The following is a 21,609-nucleotide window of genomic DNA, read 5'->3' on the forward strand; positions in this document are numbered from 1 at the left end:
GCTCCCCAGACATAGACTACGTACAGGGTAGTACTCTTGGAAAAAATATCACCGCGTGAACATAACATTAAGTTACGAATGTAACTCCCGAGGGATCGACCACTATTCTAAATAAAGTCAGGCGGAGAACTCTTGTTCATTGGAGCGCCGGAGTGCGGAGGTTGTTCCCATCATTGAAGTCAGAGTGTGGGACTGAGCCTTCCGAATGAGAAAGTGCTTAGTTTCGTTGGAAAAACCAACGCAAATATCATATTTACTTTATCTCGCCCAAGGATAGATAGAAAAGGTTGGAGAGAGTGACTTTCTGAAAATCTCTCCTTTCTAAAGCTGCGCAAGGCGGCCCCACCCCTCTTTTCCCCCTTTAATGAAAGACCCTCGCCCGCCCCGCTTCCTATTCATTTTTTGGTCGGGACCCGAGGGCCTTTTTTTTCTCAAGAGGTGATTTCGAGAATCAACCAACCGACAAATCCGTAGCCCAGGTGACTCACAGCCTCCCTCTCGCCCAAATAAAATGGGATGAATTAATATAAGCTTTTTGATTGATTCAGGGCGCAGCGAAAGAAAATTCTTTCAAGGCAAAACAAAACAAAAGGGGGGCTTACTTACTTGACTTTTCCTGACGCTGAGTCATCCTATTCAAATTTAGCTATGTTAATCGAACAGGAAAAGTTTTCAGATGATATGGACCCCCAAGAGATGGACGAGAACCCCCAATTGCTTAGGGGTCGCACTCTGTCCCGCTTGGTGGACGAAATGAAATCTTCTCTCCTTTTAGAATTCTTTCTCCCACACACCTTTGCCCTCTTTCACCGAAGAGGAAAGAAGAATCTTCCAAGCGGACAGAGACCTAAATTTCCATTAGATTCATTCCTAAGCTTGCTTTGTTGCAGTAAGATGATCAGTCCGAGAGTGCTGGAGAGAAGAGAAAGCGGTAAAAACCCCTCTGATTCGGTCACCGAGCAGTCGGACGACTCTTCAGTAACCCAGGATGACCCCTTCGACGCTCGCTTCTTTCGCTGTATACCCCCTCCATCCTTCGGAGGTAGGTGGAAGAAAGAAAAGGTACTATAAATAAAATAATGGATTCTTTCTCTTTTTTTTTAAGTAAGGCCCCAGAACGAAAAAAAGGTGGGGGAACCAGAGTTGTCTATAAGGAACCAACAATTCTCTCTTCTTAAACAACCTATATCCTCCACACTTAATCAACATTTGATAGATTATCCAACCCCGAGCAATTTTAGTTATTAGTGGGGGATCGGGAGGGCATGGCACAATTCTTCTTGGAGGCAGGTTTTTTGGATGTTGGCAAATGGGCATGAGAAGGAGCATCGTTCCATGCTAGAGATCCTTTACTAAACCCCTACCTGAACCATTATCAGAGCCTACCATGAACCACGCTTTGTTTTTCTTTTTTGGGTTGTGTGAGCTCCGGCTACCGCTGGGGAGAGGGAAAGTTATGGAGCTAAGCACTGGCGGATAGAGACCAATAAGGACACCTAAAGATGAAGCAGGATGCCACACCAGATAAGAGAAAGATCAAAGCCCAAAGCCAGCAAAAGGAGTCCCAAGATCTGCCGAAGGAGACAGACCTAAGGAAGGAACGAAAAAGAAAAAGGAGTGAAAACGAAAAGAAGGAAAATAGGTAGATTTCCTTAGACCCTATCATAGGAGCCCGCCCCATGGGGAAAGGGACAATAGGCTGGGAGTATACCAAACTCCCCTGACACCGATGAACTAACGACTATAGATGGATACCGGTATCGCCAGCAAGCTTCATTCTCGAGGAGCGGGTTCAGTCCCTCGAGAATGGAATCAAGCATGTTGGTGATGAATTGAGGGAACTGAACTATATGTGTGTTAAGCAAAGCAGTTCTGGTCCTCCATTCGTTGGGCTCTTCGTGACCCTATCAGTTAGTCAGCTTGCCACTAATACAATACCCAACAACAGCGAAAGAAAGTACACCTTCACGCCCTTCTACCGCTTTTTCTTAACGCAATTACTAGCTTACTGTCCACCTTCCCCACTTCACCACCCTGGTCCTTGATGTATCGATGCCTTTCTTTACTTGATGAGCGGATAGGCACTTCTTATCTTTTTTTTTTTTTTTGTCTAGGTACTTTGGATTCGGCTTGTTCCTGCATCACTTGCACCCCTACTGGACTTCTTCTTCCGCTTCCAGGAGCAGCCTCTATCCTGTTGAGGTGAGGCCTTTAACTCCGCTTGCCTCTACTTTTCATGTCAAGCGTACAAGTGTAGTTTGGACCTAGCTAGGCTCCTTGTCTTTACCCCAGAGATATCCCTGCCCTTTCAATCTTACTTATTGACTTATTCTCTAAACCACCTTTGGGCATATTCCTTCCACTAGGGGCATTTGCTTCATTCTGACCTATCTCAACAAGCCCATCTAAGAGCTGAAATTCAATCAATGGCTAGACTTTATTTCCGTGTGTGATTTCTCCATTTATTTTGGCCAGGGAACACGAACTAAAGGCCTCAATCCACTCTCTTCCCCTTAGGCGGGAAGGTCGTAGGACAAGGGGAATAGATCTTCATGCACTGGCTTTCCATTAGCAAGAAAGAGCCCTTATTACTTCTTAAAATGAAAAAAGGGGAGTACCAAACCACTAAGAAAAAAGTTAGAGCATCTCCTGATTTGATGATCGATTGAACTACGGCCTTTAGCTCAGTATTTAAGATAAAAACTAAATTTTAATTAAAAAAATTATAAAAACTTTTCACAAAATATTTAATATTTATAAAAACTAAAAATATAATTAAACTTTATTATTATTATTATTATTATTTACTAATTTCATTTTAAATTTTATGGGCACAAAGTTTAATTTACATATTAAATTTTATAATTCCTAATAATCATTATGCACAATTCTAAACATGCTTTTAATCATTTAAAAAAAAAAATTAAACTTACTACAATATTATTACATATTTATAATTTTATTAATGTCAATAAAATATTTAACTGGTACAACATCATTTACATTTATAATTTTATTATTACAATAAAAAAATTTCCCATATTATTTATTTTATATTTCAATAAGTATGATAAAAATTTCACTATTTTAATAATTTTAATTATCAATGAATTTTTTTATGTATTATACAATTAATTTTAAATATTTTTAATAAAAAATTAAAGATATACTCTATGATTATTTAAATTTAAATAAATTTATAAAAAAACTTTAAAAAATTAATGAATAATAATAAAAATATAATATTAAACAGCATTATTTAATAAATGATTCACGTACCTTTTCCATTAATTAAATTTAGATTTATTTAATACTTTATTATTTTCAATTATTTTATTTTAAAAATGTTTTATCCAGCAAGTTACCGGTAATTCATATCAATTGTTGATAAAATTTTACGTTAAATAAATGGCTACAAGACAAGGGAGGCATGCATGCACCCGATGTTAAAGGGGGCATGTTAGACACTACCAAATTTTATACCTTAAACCCTAGACCATGATTTTGGGAAACCAATTTACGGAGGGAAAGTGGGGAATTGTTAGGTTTCTAAATAATCAATTACAAAAGCACTTTGATGGCATTAGGAAGTAAGGCAATTGAGAGTTTTCTGGAAAACAAATTCCAAGAGCACTAGAATGGCGGACCACAGTGAAGGTCGTGTCCATGGACACTGCGACGGCGTTGAAAGTGAGGCAACTATGAGACATTGGTTTTGGTTCTGTCAGAACATAAATTGTGTTCTGTGCAAGTGGACTACAGAGGATAGCGATGACATTGTCAATTGTTTTAGGAAGAGCACGTTGCTTTTTGGTGTAGTTGAACAAGAGTGAAAGATCTGTATACTTTACTAGTGACATACCTGAAAGCAACAAATTAGGGGATTTTGTTTGCAGTGAGGTGAGCAGAGCCTTGGGTAAGTTCTCAAGGAGGTTGAAGAGAATTGTCTGTTTGAGATGATTGATGAGAAAAAGCTTGTGCTCAAAATTTCAATTACAAGACATACCACTGAGCAATTGTTTTACACGTGATATTCTTCAGAGCCACCTAAGACGAGTAGTTGGACCCTTCTTAATTCAAAGGTATAGTAGCAATTACCTATATAAATATGTTTTCAGACTAAACTGGACTTCTGAAAATGCTAACGTGGACCTTAAAAAAATTATATTGAATGAATCCAACCTATTTAAGATAGAGCTGGACGCGATTTAACCCATTTCCATCCTTACCTTTCATCTTGCAGCCTCACCAATCTCCAAGTGGCCAGTGCCCTGACACTAAAAAGGGGTTTCTCTTCCCTGTCAAAGGTTAACCACAAGAAAAAAAAAAAAAAAGAAAAAAAAAAAAGAGGATTTGATGTGCACTTCCGTTTGCTTTCGTTAAACCACTCCCTGAAGAAAAAATGCCCACAATCCTCATTGAAAGTAAAATCACCACAGCATGTAAGAGAGAGTAAGAAGCAACACCAACCCACTTTCACCCATTGCTGCGCATAACTTTTTTCAGGGTAAAGCTCGTAAAAAATGAAAAACTTTGGAAGGGTAAAGAGAATGACAGACATGGCAGCTGACTCATTTCATTTCATCCTCAATCCTATAAATAAAATAAAATAAAAAGGAAAACTTTGGAGGTGTTGAAGCATTGGCTAAAACACATTTTAATCCACGTTTGCCAGTAATAAAGGAAAGGATTGGCCGTGTGCAAGATGCTGTCAGTCAAGGGCTTTACCTACACTACATTTCTCTGCTCACGAGAAAATGGGCAGTTTATGATCCCCGGAAGCATACGAAATGATACTTCTTTTGAGTGGTGATATATAGTTTGCCCCATGGAAGGCTGCAGCACGCAGAAGATTGAAAGGTCCGAAATCAATAGAATAGGCTTTTTGGAAGCCATCAAGGATCGCCATCATCATAATATTTGCAGGTTTCCTTTCTGCTTCATATTTCTTCAACAAATTTACCTGCAAAGTAACATAAACAAAGAAGAAAGAACCATATCACGTCCAATCCAAAAGTTCTTCATACACGTGCGTGCATGCACACATATTATTTGTTAAACTTACACCTTTAATAATGTTTTACAAATGTTAATTTTATCAAGTCAACTATTGAATCAGGGGATATTCTAACAGTCCTGTATACCAAATTTTAGATAATTTAGATATTCGTAGATATATATAGTTTGATAGTAGAAATTACTTTTTTTAAAAAATAGCATATCATATGTTAAATATAGTAGTGCAACAAAATATCAATTAAATTTTAAATTATGTTAAATTTTGTATTCTATACATACTCCGTGAGAACGTTCAAAACAACAGTTAAGGATACAATTTTAAGTTGTTAAGAGTATGTTTAATACAAATTGATCTAGGAAACATTTTAGATTCCAACCAGCAAATGACTCTACCACCCAGGAACAAACACGCACCATTGCACACAACCGACTCAACACCAAGGGAGGGGAAAGTGTTAATGTGAGATTTGATTCCAGGTTCTAGCACTTAGTGGGAAAGGACTTTACTTCTAAAGCCAGTTGGCACCTTCCAATCTTAAAATTTATATTTTCCAAGATAAAAACATTGGAAACATAACATACCTCTCCAATATCAGTGCCCAAAGCAATCCTCTCTGCAATAATTCTTGAAAGAGAAAATGCATCTCCAAAACCCAAATTAACTCCTTGACCAGCAAGAGGATGGACAGTGTGGGCTGCATCTCCAATAAGAACCACGCGTTTTGATGCATAGGAATTTGCATGCCTTAAAGACAAAGGAAACACCATCCTTTCAGATGCCAACCTTGTTACTTTTGGAGGAATTTCAAAGAATTCATTTGCTGATATTGTTGCATCCATTTTAAACCAAGAGAACATGTCTCGAGTTCCTAATAAGCTTGACATAGGGTGAGGTCCATATCCATAATCTAGAGCAGAATTCACTTCCTTTAAAAATTCTTCCTCGGTAATTGATTTGCGGTTGTTTGACTCTGTTGAGCTCATGGTCCAAACAATATTGCTAAACTTGTCACCCATGGGTAGAAGAGCAATTGGACCTGTAGGTAGAAACCGTTGCCATGCAGATTCATTTTCAGAATTATGTTCTACTGTGCAGATTATTGCATTCTGAGAGTAATTCCATCCAGTTGTTTTGAATCCCGCTAATTCCCTAACATGTGATTTTCCTCCATCAGCTCCAACCTTCAAAACAAGCATCTACGTAATTAGCCATTAAATTATAACAATCAGAGAGTTGCTAATTAACCTCCAGAGTGTATGTTAAGCAAAGTTTTGTTATTGTTTAAAGCAATGCAATATAACACTTTTAAATTACCACCAACTTTGCATATATGCTACTGCCATCACTAAGTTGCAGCTTAGCACTATGACCTTGAGCAGATGATGGTTGTTTGGATGCCATATTCTCCTCCACCATAGACATAGAGCTTGTATTCAAAATCATTGAAGTTAACCTCAACGGATAGATTGTTGTCTTGAAATCAGAATCCTGTCAAGAAGTTTGTAGTTCTCAATGTCATTTATGTATCATGCCCTTGACTGACAAATTTTACTCAGATAATGTGACAAGCAATGGTAATGAATTAAAACTTATACCTGAATCTGAACCAGCAGTGTTACATAAATTTTTAAAACATCCAAGGATATGACAATATTTCATATCATCCACATTAAACACTAGTATTAGCAAGCTTGCTATTCAGAGTCTTTTAGTACATTGAAACACAAGTGAAGGCAGGATATTAAAACTCAAGACTTTCAAGTTGATGATGTTGATTTTCATCTGAGCAGCCATAACTCAACCCCCAAAGCAATTTCAAGGGGAAGAATTGTCCAAGTCTTATAAAGGGTATTTAGGCTATATTTGTAGCCAATGTGGGACATCTTACATTATCTAAACAGACAAAAAAGGTCACTTTTTACAAAAGAATAATGTGTTAGGAGAGAAGAAAATTACATATCAGGAGCATGATTGAGGAATCTTCCTAACAGCTTCAAATTATGAATCGCTTAAAGAATCTTAAATTAAGGGTGGGCATGGATCGGTTTTCTAAAAAAACTGAAGTGTATTATATGGTTTCGTTTTGTAGAACCAAACCATTTTTTCTACAAAACAAATCTGGACCTTTTTGTGAACTAGTTTGGAACCGATTTTAAATCTTGTTTTAATTCAGTTCAGTGTCAAAACTGGTTTGTAACTGGTTCTGAGCTCCCAAACTGGTTTAAAAACTCTTTCTGAACCCAACTGTGAACCTCAAACAAAATTGCTTTCAACTGATTTTAAAACCAGTTGTTCTCTACTTCCAAGCACTAAATTCACATGTTTAATCATGTATATAAATACTGAAACAAGACAAAAAAATATTGTACACTTGCCATCTTGAATAAATGTACCTACATTTATAATAGGGCAGAAAATTGAATACTCTTTCAACTTGAAATAAGAGTTTCAAGATAACAAGACTTCTCCAAAAATAGAAAAAGTTAAGTCAAGAAAAAAGACATACAAAAAATATAGCTCCCAAAGTTTAATGAGTCAAATATCACAAGATTCTTTTTGCATAAATCTAGTTCAGCCAAAAATGTCTAAAATTAAGGGTTGTAAAGAATTTAATGACAAGCATGTAAAATACCAAAGCAAGACATTTCCAGATCCAGATTCTGTGCCATTCCCTGCCTTATATCTTAATGCAGTTTCTTTTTAATTTTCTCCCTGCATTAATGCATGTATTATTTGTACTATTGAACACATCTTATCTTGTCTTTGTTCATGATTTTCCTGAAGTTGTACTTCAAGAGAGTTATGTCTGTAATGGTTGGGAGACTTGGCTTTCAGTTTCCATGCTTAAAGACATTGTATGTATCTTTAATCACTGCTTCTTTCAATATATAAAGAAATTGGAGCAACAAAAACATAAGTTTGAAATGCAAAATAATGGTGTTGTGAAACTTTATGCAAAGACAAAAAGGAGTGTAAAACCCTACAAGGTTGATTAGATTATCCTATATTTGTTCATTATAAATAAAAATTATAAGTTCTAAGCATGTGGATACTTAGTATTTTTTTCTATTGAGCGCTTGCTCTATGGTGATAACAGATATCCTTAAAAGATGGAAGATGTGTGTGTATGTTTTACAAATATGCTAACTAGTCTCACTGAACATTAGTATCATTGAAGTCAACTAAATAAGTCCCACAAAACTTTTTTAGTTTTTAATCTGCCCTATATATTAACAGCTGAGGATGGGCTTGTAAGTATGTTTTGTGATGAGAAGATGATATTCTCTACTTTTAATTTATATTTCTTTTCTTTTTGTTTTTACTTATTTTCCCTTTCTTTTCTTTTTGTTTTTTACTTGTTTTTCTCTACAGTAGTTTTTAGGTTCTTATTTTTTTCTTCATAATGTATTCACGTTAGTCCTCTTTTATTTTCTAAAAAACAAATAGCAACTTATATTAGCATCTAGAAATATAAATTTCCAAAATTTTCTTAAATTTTCTCCTCATGTCATAAGTGAATGATGATTGCTTTTTAATTATTATTATTATTGTTTCTTTTCATTTTGTAAAACTGAACCTCCACTGTTTTGTGATGTCCATTCATTAAGATTGTTTGTTCAATCATAATTTATATGTTTGAGTGCTTCAAATTCAACCAACCATTTTATCTTACAATGTAAACACTTTCAGTTTAGAAATTCTTTATTTAATAGAATAATAATTACTCAAGTATGGGATGTGTAAACTTTGGAAACACATGGAGACAAATATACACACATTAATTTTATGTATCATATTTACATGACTGGTGTTTAGCTTGATATAAATAAAGTTGATGCTAGTGATAGTAAGTTGCAAATGTTAAGATGCATTATGATAATTCTTAATCTTAACAGGTAATAGCTCTACGCACATAACAAAATTGTCTAAAAGGAAAGTCAACGATAAATTACCTGTTTGTCTCATATTGTTTCAATCCTTGATTAGTTTATCACCTAAGCCTGAATCTTGATACAGTTCTTTTCCATTTCTGCCTTACTTTAATGCATGCATTTTTTTTTGCCCATATTATCTTCTTGCAGGGATGAATGCTGCTGGGGCAATTTTTTTTCGTCTACATACTTGTCATCAAATCTTATATGACCATTAATTTTAAGCAATTTTGGCTTTCTCTTGAAATTTCAGTTGTATTAGTGGATCCTTCGGAGGGCTGAAACTAGATTTATGCTAAAAGAAGTTTATGATATTTGACCCGTACATCAGACCTTGGTAGCTACATTATTTTGTATGCCTTTTTTCTTGACTTTATTCTGTGTTTGCAGAACTTTTAATATCTTGACACTCTTATTTCAAGTTGAAAAGAGCTTTTTTTTGGTCCTATTTCCATATTTATACATGATTAACAGCCTGGGACTTGGAATAGGGAAAACCAACTGTAAAACTGGTTCAAAAACAGGTTTTAAAATCAGTCCAAAAATTTTGGGTTCAAAACTGGTTCTGTAACCAAACCGATTTAAGACCATCTTAAAGCTAGTTTCAAGCTGGTTGACAAAAAGCTCCAAACTATGCCCACTCTTACCCTTACCTTCAATTTGAAACATTATCCAAGTAGCTAAATGCTTATCATAAAGCTAAGTAATCTCCTACTACATACCACAGATAGACAATGTGAATTTATACCTTTACACATGACAATAAGGCATTATGGAGCACTTTATTCTCCGCCACACACCTGAGTGATAAAGTTTTTCCAATTATGATATAGCTGCTTCGCAAAGGTATCTACTTCACTATGACATGTTCATACTTACCCTAGAAAGTCCTTATCTACATCTCTTGCATGGTATCTAGCGTACCCTAAACCAGTATAATCCCAGACCTGCAATGGACAGAGAATTCATGAAATTTTGAAAAACAGATTAAACAATGTAGTAAAAGATAAATGCATCATTGAAGCACAATGAGAATCTACTGCATTGAGGCAAAATGCACCAAAAAATAGTTTCAATGAAGTTAGGTGATAGGAATCTACATCCAGGAGCTTTGACAGCCCTACTGAAAGGAAAAAGGAAAAGACAACTAATGCAAGCCACTAACAATAAGACTAATAGCCTTAATATCTTCAGTAATAATCTTAATCTTAAAATACGGTGGGCAGTTGGCTTTTGATTATTCATATTGTCAGTCAAATAAGACAAACAATTATGGAGCTTATCAAGGCATCAAAGGTGTGAGAAGGCCCAAAATTGGCAAAAAGCAAGCACCTGCTGAAGAGGTTTTGCCTGAAACATCAAGGCAAGAACCCTTCATGCACCTTGCCTTAGCATCTTGGGTGCAGTTTTGACATAAATAGTAGAAAATAATTAAATTTTAAAACAAACTGTTACACTTCCTTTATTTTGGACGAATTATCCATCTGGCATGTCTTGGAGATCTCATCCATGGATTAAGGGTAAATAAATTACAAGACTTCATTTTTCAAATCACAGGACGAGGATCTAACCCCCTTAACCAAATCCTAACCATGCTCACATAATACAGTAGACAAACAATCATACAAGTGATCTACAAAAAAGAAAAAGCATGTATATGTGCAACATTCAGATCAATTTCCTAAACAAGCTCCTAACAACTTTGTACTCTGAAAATTGATTCCCATTATTGAGCTATTCATGAAAAGAAAATAATTAATAACTACAGTAAAGGGACAGAAAATTAGTTACCTGCATTTTATTAAAATAAGCATGTCTGTTTTGCTCAACATATTTCCAAGCACCAGCATCTGAAAATGGACCAAGTATACAGAGTCACTACAAAAAACATGTTTTCATTACTATCATATAAGCAAAAATCCAAGTAACATTGATGCTCCAATTTCATTCATGTAACCTAAGCAAGGACTTTAAACTCAATAAAAGCAAAATGTCACCATGTTGGAAGCAGTGGCATTCACCCCTGGTTCTAATTAATTATTAAATTTATTTTATGCAATCTGAAACAGCACATGTGAAGAGATGGGATCAGTGCAAAAAAATTGGCTACTATTTTGGCACACCAACTTCAAGATCATGATAGCTTGACAGTTATATAGACTTGAAGTGAACTGATAGATTGTGCAGCAAAGGAGAATACTGTGTGTGACATGAATAATCAAATTTGGATGTAGTGAGAACTGCAGTGAGCCAAGACCAAACAAAGACACATAGAGCAAGAATTATGTATACATAAATTTTTGCCTGAGGATGGAAGAGTCAATCATCGCATATGCACATAAGCATGTGCAAAGAAGCCAATAGGACTGCTTCACACTGAACTTTAATGAGGAACAGGAATGTCATTCAGATCTCTTAGCAGATCGGAAACAAAGCTTAGTTCCTACAAATCTTCCAATATTTGACATATTCATGGTTTGTGTTGAAAGTTGTTTCTCATGGCTAATTTAATTAGACCTTGATGATTATTTATTATGCATGAATTATATATGAAAACGTGAGTTTAGTTTTTTATATATATTAGCTTTCCCATTTGGTATTAGTTGACTATACAAGAAAAAAGTAAGAGTAACAGAAATGAGAATGTTAAGATAGATATGTGATCACGTGAGAAAAAACAGGATAATAAATGATTATATACAAAGAGAGATTGGGGAAACACCTATTGAGAAGCAGATGACAGAAAATTGGTTAAAGTGGTTTGGGTATGTATAGAGGCCTGTTAATCAGGGAATTTATTATTACATCTATTATTATTCTGTTTCCTATTATATGTTGTATCAACTAGGAATAGAATCAGCCTAAATTAGGAATTAAATTTAATTTGTCATTACGTGTCATAAATGTGCCTGTACTATATATAGAGCAGATCAGAACCAAAGAAAATAAAAAAGTGAAACTTTCTTGACGAAGGCCATTAGAGGCACTAGAGACTAGAGAGGAGGATGAATTTATGGTCTTTAGCCTTATAAAAAATAGTAAGAGACCCAAAAAGAACCTTGAAGGAAATCATCAAAATAGATCTCAAGATAAATAATATCTCTAAAAATTTAGTTTTTGACAGAGTCCAATGGTATCATATGATCCATGTACCGAACCTCGCCTAGTGGAATAAGGCTTTGCTATTACTGTTGTAGTTTCATTTGTTTTTAGTTGCCATAATATAATGTATAAATAGATCATTCTTTTAATATTTTTCTCTATTCTTCAAAATTGTGTTATGCTGTTTTATATCCTCTATAGCTGTATGAACTGCTAATTGCTGCAAGTGCACTATTCACTATTAATATCCTTCTCTTAGTTCCCTTATGCTTTGAAGTGGAATTTTATGGTTCACTATACAGGTTTTTACAAGAAAGAAGAAAAACAATTTTATGGGAAATGAGCAGTTCACACAATTTTTGGTGCATTTGTAACTGGCTAGTGGATTGCCCTCATATTTGACAGTGTCTCTTTTCCAGTTTTCCCATACACTTTGTACGAGAAAGGATGTAGTGGCTCCCCTTTGGAGTTCTATATGCTGCAATATTAGGGGAGTTGCCATTTCTAGCAGATAGAAGGACTCAACAGCCATGTTTATATTCTTTATTTTTATTTCATATATATTTCTTGTTGTACCTTGTTTATTCTGTTTTGGATAATATGTTATCCTCCACATAGTTGTACTTTCCTCCTTTTATCCCTAATAAAAGTTTTGCAGTGTTTCCTTTTCTATTAAAAAAAACAAAAATTAGAGAATTTGAAATTTAAACCACAATAATAGTGATTAACAAACCTTAAGAAGTTAATACCTTTGAGAAGAGATATAGTAGCAGGAGTTACTGTACTGACTCTTGGATCAGGGGGATCTTCCTTCTTGATGTGTAAGCTCCTACCCAGAGCCGGATTGCTATCAATAATTGCAACACTCAACTGCTTTGTCATTGGCATACTTGCTGGAAGGACAAAACAATTGCCAGATTTGAGGCATCAATAGTTTTATATAACATGATACTCTCCAGCATCATCATCAAATAGGTAGTTTTCATTGTATGCTTGTCCTAATGTCCTAAACCCTAAACCCTAAAACCCTAAGGAAATAATCACTTCTTTTGATAGCTTCCCGAGAGAGCTTTTAAAATAGGGAAAAAAATTCCAGAAAAAATAGTGCTCCCAAACATCACCTTATTTTTTCTATTTCCACCTCTCTCTCCTCTCTCCCTCTCTCTCTCTCTCACTCTCTCTCTCATGTTTTAATACTTCCTTCCATTGTCATTATCATTCTTAGCCTGTTTCATGACAAATTATAGAATACAAAGTAAACACAGAGATATTTGAACAAGGATACATCGAAGTGTGAGAACAACACAATTTGTCATAAACATATGCAAATTATAAATGCAACTTTCAAATTTAATAGGCAGCTTTACGAATGACAAGTGAACAAGGTTGAGCCATAATCTTTTAAAATGATCACAAATAAATTGACTGTCAGACAAATACAAGCTCTAATGTTCTCTTTTATAAAACTTAAGTTATCAATATTTATCATATACCGAAGTTTTACTGTGATTTAAATGCATTGAGATACTATCCTCAAGCCTAACCATTCATTTATTATATCAGGAATCTTGCAAGAACAAAATCCAATTACGCTTTGAAAATGCAGATAGCAAACACAAATACTTGAATAATTTGTCATAATGAATGACTACAGTTAACTGCTTAATATGATTTTAAAGATAAAGAGGAGATAGAGCCATATTAGCAGAGCACAAGCTAAATGTAGATTATTAAATACCCAAGAAACAAGCTAGAGCCATGCCAACCATGCCTCCTCCAACAATAGCAATATCATATTGCGGAATAATTTTGTTAATAGTCTGCTTCTCATGCTCCTGCAAATTTTCAAGAATACAAATCGCGCAATTTTCATTTGTTACTCCATTGGAAAATAATTATCTTTCAATATAAACTAGAATAATAATATGAAAATCCACAAAGATGTAAAATAATTATGGGAGAAGTGATGACAATGGACAAAGATTACGAAGAAACTGAGAACAGAGTAATGAATCACAATTTCTCAATCATCCCTCTAATCAATGTAGTATGATTATGAGTAAACAAACCAGAAATTAAAAAGATGATGCTACAATACTGCATCCACCAAAAAGAAAACGATGATTGTATCATTATATTACATAGTTTTTCCTTGGTTGTGACTAGATTTAACCCCACAGAGCATGTTGTTCAAAGAAATGAGGGCAAGTTTCCCAACTTAATAATGATTGTGGACTGTGTTAACACTTAACATATAGAGAAACATGCTCAGGGGAGTGAGGGCAAGTTGCCCAACTTGGGTGTTCATTTATGGTTTGTTGTTGATGATATGGCTTCAAAAGAGTTGGAGAAAATGCAGTGGTTGAACAGGTAGTGGATTAGTGATAGTAAACCAAAAATGAAGATTCTGGTTGCAGAGATTTTTTATTCAGAATTCCAAAACTTGTCAGAGCTTAAAAGGATACCAGAGGAGTTGCTCCTTGAGAGAGAACATTTCCTCTCCTCAGGTCAAGCCTAACACAATACAGAAAATGATCATTTTTGTTTTTAATGTTAACTTGACATTTGATAATTGAATATTTTGTATTCAATTATGCTTTGGATTGTAAGTTATACTACATATATTGAGTTAATTATTTTTTATCATTTTCTATGACCTATAGTATCTTTTTTATATATTTTATTATATCCACCATAAATCCGCCATAACCCGCCATGGCGGCTGCCATAACTTTATGGCAGTTTTTTGGGTTTCTGTCATGAGCCGCCATCTGCCATTAATAACATTGAAATCAATTCTACCAATATCCAAACAAACATACCCTGAGCTGGTATGGCATCATTGCTCAGAGTCTTGGTTTGGTGAGTTAGCTTTGATGTCTATGGAATTGTGATTTGAAGACTTACAACACTAGTAGAGGAGCTATGTTTGGTTACTGGCTAGTCCAGTATTGTGGTGACAAGCATGAAAGCTGAGGTGATCAATGATGAAAAAAGTCAAAATCATCTGAAGCTGTGTGCTTGAGATGTCTTCCCAGGTCAGCACCAAAAGGTTTTGTTAGCCAAGTGCAGTACAGGCATAAGTTGTTCGTTGAAATTGGTAAAGTTGTTTCATAGCTTGGTGTTCTTTCATTTCTGTTTGAATTTTCTACTTGAACCAAGAGCTTGCAGCTTGAGTGGGAGGAAGGTTAAGGAATATAGTATACTTTCTTTCTACATGATCAATCAACCCAAAGGGTAATGAGTCTTTATGCTGCTATAGTATTGGTAAATAGATACTCTGCAGTCAGCTTCAGTATCAGGATTTTAGTTGTTGATATTGACAAAACAGAACATGTATTGGCAGCCCCTCTCCCCTACTGTCCTAGTCTCACTCTCTGAAACCCTGCTGTTTCTCAAAACAAATCCGCATTTACTATAAGATCACATTTGGTTATCTTAGAAAACCTCAATTTTGTGTCATAGTAAACTAAAATACAAGATATATTGAGATTTTTCAAAAAGTTATCCATAACAATAATGACAAATTCAAATCTCAACTAGATTGCCTAACCGTGACTTTGTAATGACAATCTGAAACTGATCACTCACCTAAAAATTTATCAAAATGCCATAAAAGTACCTTCTTCACTATAAAAAGACTTATGTAAGTCTAATCTACAATTCAGGAATGTTTGCTAAAAGTATTAAAGGAAACAGGGTTACGTTCTATGAAGCCCAGATACTTCAAAACAGCCAACGTATCCATGTCAGCTTAGATAGAATTAAATTTATTTTTAAAAATTAATTTCCAACCTGATACGACTTAATATGGCTGGAATACAGCGCCTAATCATCTGATACAGCTTAGAATTACATGATATAAAGGCATGACCTTCTTTTTGTAATAGTTCTACTACTAATTCTTTTATGGAATTCTAACTTGAATAGTGGGTAAAATATATAATTTTTAATGTGTTTATAGTAGGAGAAATATTTTGACTTAGTTACTTAGACAAAGGAAAGATATGATCGCAGGTATTTTTTTTGTAAAATATAATAATTTATATCCAAATATAACACATTAATATAAATGAATTATCAATATCTCTTTATAAATATTTTTTATATGTATAAAATATGTTATTTCTTTTAATTCATGTTAACATATCTAAGTCATATCGTATCTTGAATTTTAAATTTTTCCCGTATCCCCTTATCCATATCATATCCATGTCGTATTAAGTATCTAGGCTTCATAGGTTATGTGTTACATCTTTCACTGAATATTAAAAAGAAACTTGGAGAGCTGTATCAACAGGGTTACAATCTTCAACTATATCCATGCCAAACGATCAATTTAGAAACACAAGAATCACACCCATTTTATCAAATTATATTGCCAAAATTTGAAGTTTCCAAAATCTATTGCAAAAATAACTAGCCCTTACTGGTTCTGTCTAATACGTTATATTCCATAAATTTCTAATATTGTTTCAAGAGAAATGCTAGCAACACACTCCTAATAATTGGCTAAAATTAATTAAAAATTACAAAAATCATGTAAGTCTCACTCTTAATTCAATGATTATATCTTGTACTTTTGTAGTTTGATAAATTTTAGCTAACAACTAAAAGTTTGTTCCCAGCACTCCTCTAGTTCCAATGAATCGCCATTTTGTACACTTTAACCTATAATAAGGACTAAGGAGTAATTATAAGCTATAATTGATAAATGAACAAATGTAAACACCCCCACGCCCAGAACAAAACTAAAAAAGAGAATTATTGATATGAGATGTTGTGTGCTTACATTGGGAGCCTCTCCACTAGTAGAACCAGCAACATTCACAACCTCATTACAAAAATACTTCCTCGGAATTTTGAGTGCACAGACATTTGAAAAAGTCTTCTTTATCACTCTGTTATAAAAGTTACTCAATTAGACCCAAAACAATTTTTACATCGGAAACACAATAAAAAGATAGAAAACCACATTACAGAAGAAACAAAAAAAGAAAAAATCAATCATTTTCATCCTGGCATACGGAGAAACCAGAGAGAGAGAAGAATCTAATTGCGGCAAAAGGATTGGAATTGAAAATCGTTAAAAGGAAAAGGCATAGATACCTGTTCATTGTGTGGAAGAGAAAGAGTGAAAAGAGTAGCTGATAGCTTAGAAATGGATGCTACAACACAGAAAGGAAAGGGTTTGCGATTATCTACGCCACGCAAATGCAAACCCTGGGAGGAAGCTCACGTTGCCACGGTACGAGCAGAGACATGTGTGATGCGTTTATTTTGCTTGAAATGGAACGTCACTCTCCTTGATTTTCTTTTCGCCTTTTCGACTTATTAAAAAATATTGTCCCAACAAAATAACTTATTAAAAACATTTTAATATTTTTAGAGGTAAATGTATTTTTATTTTATAAAAAATATTTTTCAAATATATTATATTTTCAAGGATAAAAGTACATTTAAATGTTTTTCACATTAGTTTGTTTGTTTGTTTTCCAAAATGTTATTTAATATCCCTTTGTTTGCCTGAAGCAAAAAAAAATAAGAAAAGTAAGAAGAGTTTTTTTCTGTTTTGTGAGTGTTTAATATCATGTTCAAATAATAATAGTAGTAGTTTTAAAATTTTAAATAAATATTTTAAAATTTGGAATCAACTATTAGAATATTTTTATTTGGTTTCGATTCTAAAGTCTTCAAAAATAAATAAACTTGTTCCCAATTATTAAAAAAAATTGTAAAATGTGTACAATTCAATATTAGTCTATGTATGCATTGACACACAATTCTTAAAAATATATTGTTGGACTTTTAAATATTTTAAAATTAACTTTAGTTCCAAAGTATCTTTTTGTATGGTTTCAGCTTCTAATCTTTTAAAAGAATTATTTTTAAGAATATTATTAGGTATTTTTTACTAAATATTAAATTAGTTAATTATATATTTAGTTAAATTAGTAAATTAGTTATTTTTTATTTGGTCTCTTAATTTAATTTAGTTCTTTAATTTATAAAATAATTGAAATAAGTTATTTTTTGTCAAAACCATTAATTATCTTAAAAAAATTATTATTTATTTTATTTATTCTTGCATACTTCAACAAAAGTATAATATATTTTGGTGAATTTTCTAGTTATCTCTTCTTCTTTTTTTCTTATTTCTAATTCATTCGTTCAAGACTTTTTTTTCTTTTTCTTTTATTTGAAGTTCCAATTAGGAGAAAGAGAGGGGAAGAGAGAAGGGATGAGAAAAGAATTGGGTCATAAAAACGTGAATTCCAAGTAGAAGGAGAAAAAAATAACTTAAATATTCATCAAAATATAATGTGTTTTTGTTGAAATTCATAAAATAAATAAATAATAAGTTTTAAATGGAATTAACATATTTTAATAAAAAATTATTTCAAATATTTTTATAAATTAAGAGATCAAAATAAAATTAAATTAAAAAATTAAATCAAAACAAAATTAAAGGTTAATCAACTAATTCACAGATATAAATTATAATTTAAATTATCGTCATGTGTATTTATACATTATTTTTTACAAATTAATCTCTTATTATATTTTATCTTTTTTTAAATATGTAATTTGACTTCTTTTTTTTTATAATGATGAAATTTTTATTTCTTATATATATTTTTGTATATTAAAATTTATTTAAATTAAAAAAACTGACCAATGCATAATAAAAAACTTTCTAATTCATTATGATGTGAGACTACTTCATCACACGTATCAACATGAAGATAGAACATCCATTACTATTTCCAAAATATATAATTCAGCCTCTTGGATTATTTACTCATAGGTCCTTTCACTTATGAAATTCTTATTTTGTTCATTTTTTTTTAATTTGAGATATTTTTTTCTCACATATCTGTCATAATCTAAAATATTGAAGCATCAATTATAAAGTTGACAAGTCAGCATGGAAATTATTTATTATTACACTGCTTTAGCTATTTTAGGCCATTTTACTTCTTTAAACAATGCTTATTTATATTTCTTACTCTAATAAAAACAACATTTAACTTCTCTCACAGTCTTTCATGCATAGACTATTAAAAACTCTCATTTAAGATAATTTTAAATTTATTGGACGATTAATGAGTATATTATTTCAATTCTTTTACTCTAAGAATTGGTTACTTTTACTGCAAGATGTTCCAAAGGAACTTTTAGATGCTTTAGTTTAATTAATCAAAATAAATCTTGAATTTTTGCTTGATATTTAATGTTATAATAACATTTTCCTTTCTTAGGCTCAGTTAAAAATTTATAATTAATTAACATGTTTGAGTGTATATATAATATATACACACCGATGCATAGGTACCACCTCAAGTTTTCACTGTATTCCCAGTTTAAATATCTTTTGTCCCACTTTGGAAATATCTATACTCTTACTGTCACCTTGCACAAATGTGAGATATGATTTCTGCTGATGTGCACTGAGCATTATTCCGTGGTTATATTGAAGTCTAATTGTAGATTATGTTGGCTATTCACTTTTCAAGAGAAAATTAATCGCTTCAAACCAGAATCAATGAATTGTTTACTTTTTCTTTTTAAATATTAATCGTGATATAATCATGAAATGTCCATGTTTTACTAGAATGATCTTCTACATTAATATTGCAACTATATAAAATTATAAACTGAATTTCCCCCGTCCTGCTGAGCTTGAGATTTGTTTTCATAAAAAGATAAAATTCTGGTTTTGTTTTCTTAAGCTCACCGAATTGTGTTTAAGCGTTTCAGTTCAGAATAGTAAATTTATATTTAAAAAGTGTAATAAATATTTATTTTTTTATAAAAAATATTATATTTGAATGTTTAATTTCAGTTCTTAAAGATAAAAAAAAAGACACTGATTTTTTTCGGACCAACATAGGAAAAGATCAACAATTTTGAACTTAGAAACACGTACATTTCATGATTTAGACCTTTTTTCATTTCTAATTTAGAATAAGAAAGTTGTCCATGCAGAAACTCATAATTAACATGGAAAACAAAAGATTTTACAAGTTACAGACATCGCATACATCAGCTAGAGATGCCATGCTTTTGGACTAACTGCATACTTTGATCAATTCCAATTACTGAGACAAAGTCTTCTTATTTGTTGTCTGTTTTACTTTTTTGTTTCCTAAGATAAAGCCTTTTCAGAATGCATCTTCCATATTCATGGGGGGTCATAGCAACATATTTTTCACAATAAACAGGTATTTGATGCCCAACCAAGCAAGAATGCTTCTTTTGGCATGAAATATGAATTTCAGCATTTTTTTCAAGGATAAAAGCTGACCCTAACTGTGTCGGAAGTTGAGCCTGTGTTGTTTGAATCAAGAGGGAAGAAAAATGGGTAGAGTTCATATCGAACATAACAAGAACTATATAGCGCTCTACACCCTCTACGATTATTGCAAAAGTTAGGGAAGTTGTTCACTGCAATGGCCAAACACTGAGCACAAGATAGCTCAGACAAGTCCCTAGTGCATTGCACCAACGCATAAAGTGTCACAAATGGGGACAACTTGGATTTTCCCTTCCCAAGCCCTTCCTCTTTGGGCATAACAGCTTGTGCTCTAATGTGATCCATTAGAGCCCCAAGTTGTGTATTAAAAGCTTCAGGGTCAGTCACATTTTCAACATTAAAATAGAATATGCCAAAAGATGTATCAACTTCACCAAAGAAACTCTTGTTGTCATACCTTAGAAAGCAATAATCATACCAAATCCTTGCATCTGCTTGGCTTGGACAACGTTGACGGATTTGCTTTGTTGCATCTTGAATACAAGTGGAGCAATCTTGGATGCTAACATCTCCCCTGCATTGAGCCAAGGCATAAACTTGGTCTTGGCCTTTTCCATATGTGGTAGCAACAAAGCCAGTGGAGGGAGTTTTGAGGGCTAATTCAGCTACTACTTTATCAATGTTAGATGATAATTTTCCACCACTACTAATGTTAGTGTTTTTATTGCAGAATTCCCCCAAGGGGTCTTCAGATTCTGCACCCCAAGTGCATAGGAACAATAAGAAAATTATTTTGCAGAGCAAATCCATTATTTTCTTTTACAATTTTCTTAGAGCGAAGTGCTTCTTATCAAGAAAATTGAATATGGGCCATGGTGGAATGTGGAATGTGGAATGTGGAAATCCTTCAGCAGACAATTCTGACTTGCAAATTTGTGGCCACCATGATTACCGGATAAAGCTAGTTAGGTTTCGTTGACCTTCTGTAGTCGGAGTAACTAATGACGAATATTCATGACATGATGTGACCAAACTAAAATTATGCTCGTATGAATATAACGTTCTCTAGAAAGTAAAGAATAACGAATAATTTAAATAAATAATTTTAAACATATAATTTTTTTAATTATTAAATGAAAAATTTTATATTTTTAAAATAATAAATGTATACACTATTTTATTAAATATTCACTTTATAAAAAAGATTGGAAGAATATATATATATATATATATATATGAAATTTCAAAGTGAAAAATCGAGATCATAAATTAAAAAAAAAAATAAATTCCCGTAATTT

The 21,609-nt window shown here is 33.0% G+C and overlaps 2 protein-coding genes across 2 annotated transcripts; both read right to left on the bottom strand.

Moving 5' to 3' along the window:
• Nucleotides 1–4,343: 4,343 nt before the first annotated feature.
• On the bottom strand, nt 4,344–17,387 carry LOC113849204 (ubiquinone biosynthesis monooxygenase COQ6, mitochondrial). The gene is made up of 10 exons (XM_027478926.1): nt 17,164–17,387; nt 16,847–16,955; nt 13,793–13,889; nt 12,804–12,947; nt 10,744–10,802; nt 9,832–9,899; nt 9,701–9,752; nt 6,335–6,508; nt 5,602–6,201; nt 4,344–4,963 (listed from the first exon to the last, which is right to left on the bottom strand). The coding sequence occupies exons 1-10, from the start codon at nt 17,169–17,171 to the stop codon at nt 4,748–4,750; spliced, it is 1,527 nt and encodes a 508-aa protein (XP_027334727.1). The 5' UTR covers nt 17,172–17,387; the 3' UTR covers nt 4,344–4,747.
• Nucleotides 17,388–20,250: 2,863 nt separating this feature from the next.
• LOC113851455 (cysteine-rich repeat secretory protein 55) lies at nt 20,251–21,121 on the bottom strand. The gene has a single exon (XM_027481943.1). The coding sequence runs from the start codon at nt 21,119–21,121 to the stop codon at nt 20,345–20,347; it is 777 nt and encodes a 258-aa protein (XP_027337744.1). The 3' UTR covers nt 20,251–20,344.
• Nucleotides 21,122–21,609: the final 488 nt, after the last annotated feature.

This window comes from Abrus precatorius, unplaced genomic scaffold (genome assembly GCF_003935025.1).
Source record: "Abrus precatorius isolate BTA unplaced genomic scaffold, Abrus_2018 Scaffold9, whole genome shotgun sequence".
In the NCBI taxonomy this organism is placed as follows: Eukaryota; Viridiplantae; Streptophyta; class Magnoliopsida; order Fabales; family Fabaceae; genus Abrus; species Abrus precatorius.